The sequence below is a fragment of the Orycteropus afer genome, unplaced genomic scaffold, assembly GCF_000298275.1.
Source record: "Orycteropus afer afer isolate SDZICR_OR568_19922 unplaced genomic scaffold, OryAfe1.0 scaffold00744, whole genome shotgun sequence".
Lineage (NCBI taxonomy): Eukaryota > Metazoa > Chordata > Mammalia > Tubulidentata > Orycteropodidae > Orycteropus > Orycteropus afer.
Genome location: NW_006922331.1, coordinates 616102 through 624180, shown reverse-complemented (window position 1 = coordinate 624180; position 8079 = coordinate 616102). Strand labels below are relative to the sequence as shown.

The 8079-nt window shown below is 56.5% G+C and overlaps 1 protein-coding gene across 1 annotated transcript in view; it reads left to right on the top strand.

Moving 5' to 3' along the window:
- LOC103211452 (BCR activator of RhoGEF and GTPase) overlaps positions 1–8079 on the top strand; it is a 75973-nt gene that overhangs the window by 18703 nt on the left and 49191 nt on the right. The window contains exons 5-8 of the mRNA XM_042783210.1: positions 311–432; positions 2338–2506; positions 4197–4316; positions 7578–7653. Of these exons, the coding sequence (XP_042639144.1) occupies positions 311–432; positions 2338–2506; positions 4197–4316; positions 7578–7653 (487 nt within the window). The remainder of the gene's footprint in view (positions 1–310; positions 433–2337; positions 2507–4196; positions 4317–7577; positions 7654–8079) is intronic.

Genomic DNA, 8079 nt, shown 5'->3' with positions numbered 1-8079 from the left:
GTTGTTTCCCTGCTGAGGGGGTGTCCGACCTTTCCCTGAGGGCCTTGGTGACTGGGACCCTTCCCAAACCTGCTCCCCCATGGCAGTCCCCTCCGTGCACACTTCCCCCACCGCAGGCCTGCGTCCAGCAGGGGCACCGGGAGGCCTGTTAGGCAGGGGCCTTGTCTGTCCATGGGGCGGTGGGGTGGAGCGAATGCTGTAGGGTCTGTCCGAGGCTTGGATCTGCGTGAGTCCACCTCCCCCTGGGCCGGTCCCCGCGTCAGCCCAGCTGGCCCGTTGCCTGAGCCACGCCCCCCCCCCATCCCAACAGCACCGGCAGCTGCTGAAAGACAGCTTCATGGTGGAGTTGGTGGAGGGAGCCCGCAAGCTGCGCCACGTCTTCATGTTCACGGACCTGCTGCTGTGCGCCAAGTTGAAGAAGCAGAGTGCAGGGTAGGTGGCAAGACGGTCTCTCTGGGGAGGGACCCTGGCACAGGGAAGACTGGAGCCTTGGAGACACCAGGCACCTCTTCCCAGCTACTGAGTGCTCTGAAGCAGGGTCAGTCCAGTCCCTGAGACGCGGCTCAGATGGACCCCCTCGTCCCACTACACTTTCTCCATCCCCCGCCCCACTGTTTCTGGCCCTCGCCACCCAGAGCTGCGGGCACAGCTCACACATTCAAAGGACACCACCCTTTGAGGAGTCCGTATGACATCCAGCCTCTGCCTTTCTGGCCACAGATTTGGGGCTGGTTCCCCACCACCCCTTCAGGATGTCAGCTGCCAGCTGGGGGGTCCACGCCACACCCTCACCCTGACCTGCTGTGGGCACTGCCCCTTTGGGTTCAGTGGTTGGCTGGAATGACTCACAGAACTCACAGACGCTGTGCAGGACTTACAGCTGCAGATCTGTTAGACCCTCATAGGGCACAAAAGGAGACAGGTGCCGTCTGAGGTCGGGTCAGGGGTGTTTCCGGCACCAGGCTTCTGTGTCCGAGGGGTGCGGTACCCTCTTGAGAGCCGACGTCCTCGCCGACCAGGAGACTCTCTGAGCCTCAGTGTTGAGGGCCGTTCCGGGCCTCCTCCTGAGGCTTTGTCAGCATCGGGCCCCCGGCGGTCCCTCTTGGTTGGGATGGTCCCCACTCATTGGCCTGTGTGTGGTCAGGCTCTGAGGAGGCGGGACCAAAGTCCACGGTGTCCTCTGCGTCTTACAGCAGTGTTTTGTTTCTAACTGGCTGTGATGCTGGTCTCCGGGTCAGAGGGGTCACTGTCAGTCTACAGAGGGGTCAGGGTCAGGGTGCCCAGAGTGTTGACCTTGCAGAGTGACGGGGAGCCTCCCTGTGACCCCACATGTCAGGGGAGTGCTGTGGCAGGCGGGAGCCACAGGGTCTGGTGTAGGCCAGTGCTAGGTAGGCTTTGGCCATCTCCCCGTCCTTGGCAGACCTCTGTCCGTGCACTTGGGCCTCCCAAGCTTGTGGGCAGGTCCCTAAGATACTCTCAGCTGAGGCCTGCAGCCGCTGAGTGACTTCCTGTGGTGGCAGGGCTGGGTCGCCCTGGGAGTGGCCAGGACTGGCTCGGTCCTGTCCTGCCTTGTTGAGTGGTTTTAATCAGCCACCTGAAAACAGAGCCCTTGGCCCTTGTCTGTCACATGAGAGGTGAGCCCAGGTGACTGCAGTTCCTCCGATGGCCTTGGCGTGCTCATCTTCACAGGGACAAGGGGAACTGGCTCCACGGGCAGCCTCAGTGTGCTTGTCCCCAGAGGAGCTGGGACCTGCTGCCCGTCCACACGGGGCAAGGTGGGCTCAGGGCTTGTCAAACACTTCGGGGCCCTGGGCCACGTGTACCGAGGTCCCTGGGGTCACCATTGCCTGCCAACAGCCTTACCCCAGCTTGTCATGTTGAGCAGGCACTGGGTTTTGGGGCCAGGTGAATGGTGCGTGAAGTCCCTGGGTGATGCCAGGGGTTTGCGCTCGGCTGCTAACCTGAAGGTTGGCGGTTTGAACCCATGCAGCAGGGCCACAGAAGAAAGGCCTGCAATCTGCTCCCGTAAAGATCATAGTCATGCACATCCCGTGCGACGGTTCCCCTCGGTAACAGGGTCACCAGGGCTGTGCAATCTGCTCCCGTAAAGATCATAGTCATGCACATCCCATGCGACGGTTCCCCTCGGTAACAGGGTCACCAGGGCTGGGGTGAAATCGACTGCATGGCACCATGTTTGGGTCTGGGTTTGTTTTTTTTTTTTAAAAAAACAACAACAACTGCACAGCCAATAAGTTAGGGTTCCCAAGGTTCCGGAAGCAGAGGTATTAGCACGGAATGGGGGCCCGCGTAACTGCACTCTCCTCCTCCCGCCAGCAAAGCCCAGCACTACGACTGTAAGTGGTACATTCCGCTCACGGACCTGAGCTTCCAGACGGTGGACGAGTCGGAAGCGGCCCCCAGCATCCCGCTGGTGCCCGATGAGGAGCTGGACGCCTTGAAGATCAAGATCTCCCAGATCAAGAGTGACATCCAGAGAGAGAAGGTGTGGGGCTGGGGTGGAGCGGGGCGGCCCCTCCTGGGCACCTGGCCTCACGCCTGCTGGTCCCGGGAGCCAGGGCCGCTCCGCACAGGGGACCAACCAGGTCACGGCCGCAGCAGTCCAGAGGAGGCACTGAGTCACTAAGGGAAGTGGGCCCCTGGGATTGGGGACAGTCCGGGGACATCCCCATATGACTGCCCTAGCGGGGGTACGACCCAGTAGGTGAGGACTGCCCCAGGAGGACCCTTCGTGAACACCCAGGGACATCCCCTTAGGATGATAGGACCCAACAGGCGAGGAATGCCCCAACCAGACCCCCAGTGGCCTCCGGAGAGATTCGGGAGGCTCTGGGAAAGGTGAAAAGGAACCCTGCTGGCATAGTGGTTAAGTGCTTGGCCGCTAACTAGTAGGTCAGTGGTTCAAACCCAGCAGTCAGAAAGGTGTGTCATTCTGCAGGAGGACAGCTTCCTGCTACCACTGTGTCCATCCGCATTGTGCCCCTGGCCCCAGTGTTGGGGACGGGCCCACCTGGTGGCAGGCAGAATGGTCCTCCCCCCAGCAAGCAGGACAGGGAGGGTCTTCCTGCCCAGGTGCTGGTGACCAGCGCCAGCCCTCCTCTGGGCCCTTGCAGGTGCCTGGGAGCTGATATTGACATCCACTTGGATCAGAGGGGCCGTAGGGAGGCCTGGGCCACAGGGCCAGTGGGTGTTGTCTCAGTTCCAAAAACTGGGATGGAGAGAAGGTTGTAGATGTCTGTCTGCCCTGCCAATGTCAGGGGACTGTTCTTGGAGAAAGGCTAGCTGAATGTGCTCAGTGGCTTGTGCTGGGCCTTGAACCCACCCAAGGGCTGCTGCTTCCTCAGGAGGGCAGCCAGCAGAGACTGGCCAAGGCCCTGTGCTGTGGCGGAAGTCGCTGGGCGGTGCAGTTAACATGCTCAGCTGCTCAGATTTGATGGTTTGCGTTCACCCAGAGGCACCTCAGAGGAAAGACCTGGCAGTCTACTGCTGAGGAGTCAGGCGCTGGGAGCCCTGCCCTGACACACGGGCCGGGAGTTGGAGTGGATGCGACAGCAGTGGGTGTTCTGTTGTTACTTTTGTGGCTCTGGTACCGCCCCATTTGTGGTGCCATGGGGAAAGCATTGAGCTGCTAATCAAAAGGTCAGCAGTTCAAACCCATCCACTCCTCCATGGGAAAAAGATGAGGCATTCCATGAAGACTGACAGCCTTGGGAACCCTGTGGTGCAGTTCCACTCTGTCCTCTAGGGGCGCTGTGGGTCAAAATTGACTCCACTGCAGTGGGTGTAGTTTATGCTTTGCTTCCATGAAGACTGATAGCCTTGGAGACCCTGTGGGGCAGTTCCACTCGGTCCTCTGGGGGCGCTGTGGGTCAGAATGGGCTCCAGGGCAGTGGGTGTAGTTTGTGCTTTGCTTCCATGAAGACTGATAGCCTTGGAGACCCTGTGGGGCAGTTCCACTCGGTCCTCTGGGGGCGCTGTGAGTTGGAATCAACTCCAGGGCAGTGGGTTTGGTTTTGGGGTTATTCGTGCTGTGCTGTGCTGAGCAGACAGCCAGCACTCCTGTGCTCCGTGAGCTGGGCGTCTGGGGAAGTGGAACTGAGTGAGAATGGGCCCTGCTGCCCGTCCCCCCCAGTGACTCGACCCAAGCATGTGTCTGTCCAACCCCACCCCTGCAGAGAGCAAACAAGGGCAGCAAGGCCGTGGAGAGGCTGAAGAAGAAGCTGTCAGAGCAGGAGTCCCTGCTGCTGCTCATGTCTCCCAACATGGCCTTCAGGGTGCACAGCCGCAACGGCAAGGTGAGCGCCTGCCTTCTCGCCCAGCCTGCCGCCCCCACCTCCTGTCCACCTGGGGCCCAGACCTGCCTGCCCTTCAGACCGTGTGGGCTGTGGTCCCAGCTCGCTGTTCCCCGTGGAGTGGCAGGCCTGTTCCCTGGGAGAGCATTCACACACCAAAAGACTTGTCCAGGGCCACACGCACACACGTGTGTGCACATGTATGCCTCCACATGCACGTGTTAACAGACACGAGCACATGTTTATGCATACACATGTGTGTGTGTACATGTATGTACATGTGCACACTTGTACACTCATGCATATGTATACTTACACATATACTCCTGTACATACACACATATTACATTTATTCACACACACATATACTCACACATATACGGATACATATGCATACATATGCTTACATGTATATATGCATACACATGCAGCCACACATACACTGACAGACATATATACATCTACATACTTAACATATGCTCACAAGCATACACCCATACATACATTCACAGACATGCATATGCACACAGAGCTTACAGATACACAGACTACATGTGTGTATCTTACAAGTACATGTACAATCACACACACAGTCATACACTTACACGTGGTCACTTACACACACATGCAAACGTATTTATACATTCACTCACACAGTCATACACTCAACACGTACATTCACACACATTCATATTCATCTGTTGTTCTGGTTACCTAGTGCCACTTTGATAAGAATACACTACAGATGGGATGGCCTGAACAAACAGGAGTTTATTCTCTTACAGTTGGGAGGCTTTAAGTCTGAGTTCAAAGTACCAGGCTCTAGGAGCTGGGTGAAAGGTCCTTGTTCTGGTTCCCTAGTGCTGCTCTGACAGGAAACACACCATACATGGGACGGCCTTAACAAGCAGGAGTTTATTCCTACAATTTGGAGGCTTTAAGTCCAAGTTCAAAGTGCCAGGCTCTAGGGGCTGGGTGAGAGCCCCTCAACCTTGGGGTCCAGCTCTGCCTCCTGCTCCTGGCCCACTGGAGCTAGAGGCATTTCTTCACTCAGACAGCTGCTGGCTGACAAGCCCCAAGGTTGACAAGTAAAAAGGGCACAGTCCTGATATTACCAAACCACACACGGCAGGCCATTAACTTAAGTCCATTGTAAGTCCCAAGGTTGGCAGAGCATAGCAGGCTGCTAAGCACCAACATGGCTACATGCAGGGTCCAAGCATGCCATTGGCTAGAGACCATTCTCAAAGCTTCTCCTTATACATGGGAAGCAGACCACACACATACCCAAAGGCAGCTACAGTAGATTCTACCATGGAGTTTAATCACCAGTCTTATCATGGGGAATACTACATCCAGCTGCCCAGACACTCAACCAGGCCTAAGCCAAGTTGACACACAAACATTAGCACCACACCTCTCAACCTTGGGGTCCAGCTCTGCCTCCTGCTCCCGGCCCACTGGAGCTAGAGGCTTTTTTTCACTCAGACAGCTGCTGGCTGCTGAGGCTGACAAGTCCAAGGTTGACAAGTAACAAGGCACAGTCCCAATGTTACCAAACCACATGGCAGGCCATTGATTCAAGTCCACTGAAAGTCCCAAGGTTGGCAGAGCAGGCAGGCTGCTGAACAACGACACGGCTACGTGCAGGTTTAAATGTGATATAAGGTAGGATCATTCCCAAAGCTGCTGCCTGTATATGGGAAGCAGACCACCTCCCTAAAGCAATTACTCAGCTGCTTGTGGTAGGCCCCACCATGGAGCTGGTTACCAGTCTCATATGAGAATTAACTACCACCAGCTGCCCAGCCACTCAGCCAGGCCCAGCCAGGTTGACACACAACCTTAACGACCACATCCATACACTCACATCAACACATACGCTTAATTACACAATATATGTACAGACTTCTATACACTCACATGTAGATATGTGTTCTTACATATACACACATATGCATACACATGCAGTCACACACTCAGCACATACGTTCACACAGATACATAATACACTCATACAGTTACACAGCAAATGCATACAAATACACTTACATGTAGATACATGGTCTTACATATACACACACATACACACTCAGCACACACGTTCACACATGTACACTCATACACTCACACATTTACACATGTGTACAAATACACTTATATACACTTACATGTACATGCATGTACTTACACATACACAAACTCACATGCATCAAACCCAGAAACCTACTACCATTGAGTTAATTCAGACTCATAGTGACCTCTTTGGGTTTTCGAAGCAGTAAATCTTTACGGAAGTAGATTGACCAGTTTTCCTTCCATAGAGTGGCTGTTGGGTTTGAACCTCCAGCCTTCTGGTTAGCAGATGCCTTAGGCACTACGCCACCAGGACTCTTTATTCACATGCATACATATACACATATACATATACACATGTACACACATATAATCATACACTCACACATGCACACTCACAGTCATGTAAATACATAACTCAACAAGCCTGCACAATTATACACTCATGTGTTCATATATGTACACTTACATGCACACACAGAGACACACTCACATGCATGTACACACACTCCCAGACATACGTGTACACACATGCACCCACACATGTCCCTTTGTTTTGTACCGCGCGCGGTCTGTGGCCCGTGGCCGGCCCTGCATGCAGGCTCTCAGCCTGGACCCTGCACTCGTGGTCTGTGAGCCCCTTTCTCGGAGTGCCCCTGGTCTCTTCCCAATGCGGTCTTCGGTCCTCTCCCCTTGCGGCATCTTACATGCCTGTCAGCTCCCAGAATGTGGCTGGGAAAGGGCCTGGCAGACTTGGCAGAGTCCCTGCCCACCTCTCTGCTGGGCCTCCCTACAGACCACCAGCAGGGGCCTAGCTTCTCCCTTCTCTAGCATCACGTCCTGTCCCAGGGGACCAGGTGGGACAGGTGGGCCGGTGCAGGTTGAGACACGGGGTGGCGGGAGGCAGGTGGGACAGATGGGCCGGTGCAGGTTGAGACCCGGGGTGGCGGGAGGCAGGTGGGACAGGTGGGCCGGTGCAGGTTCAGACCCGGGGTGGCGGGAGGCAGGTGGGACAGGTGGGCCGGTGAGTGCAGGGACAGCGGGAGCTGCTGCGGGTGCAGTGTACCGGAAGCAAGCAGGCCTGCTGCCAGCACCGACTGTGCGTGTATGCACGTGTCTTTGTGTATGACGTGTGTGCGTGTGCGCGAGGGGTGCGGGGTAACCTGTGGTCTGCTGTACCCCTCCCAGAGCTACACGTTCCTCATCGCGTCCGACTACGAGCGCGCCGAGTGGCGGGAGCACATCCGCGAGCGGCAGAAGAAATGTGAGTGGCGCGGAGGGATCTGGGCGGGACTTGGGTTTGCGGCGCCTGCGCTCTTCAGAGGGGCCGTACCTCCAGGGCGCGGCCGGGGGACCGTCTCATTCCAGCAGAATCTAACGTGGATCGTGCCTTAGCGAACACGTTGGGGACGAGCTACGCTGACAGCCCTCCCCAAACCCACTTCTGTCTGGGCCTCCCTTCCCCATACCTGTGCCCCCAGGAATACCCTCCGTGGACACTCCCCCTGCTGCCTTTTGGACTTCTCCTGTGACCCTCCAGCTGTGTCCCCCACCCGAGTCCTGGGCCGCCCTTGCACTGAACTCCCTACGCCCCCGAGTTCCCGGCTGCAGGCCACGCCCCCACCATCTCGCCCCGCCCCCACGTCCACTTGGCCAGCCTGGTTCAGGTCCCCGGGACAGGATGCTGCTC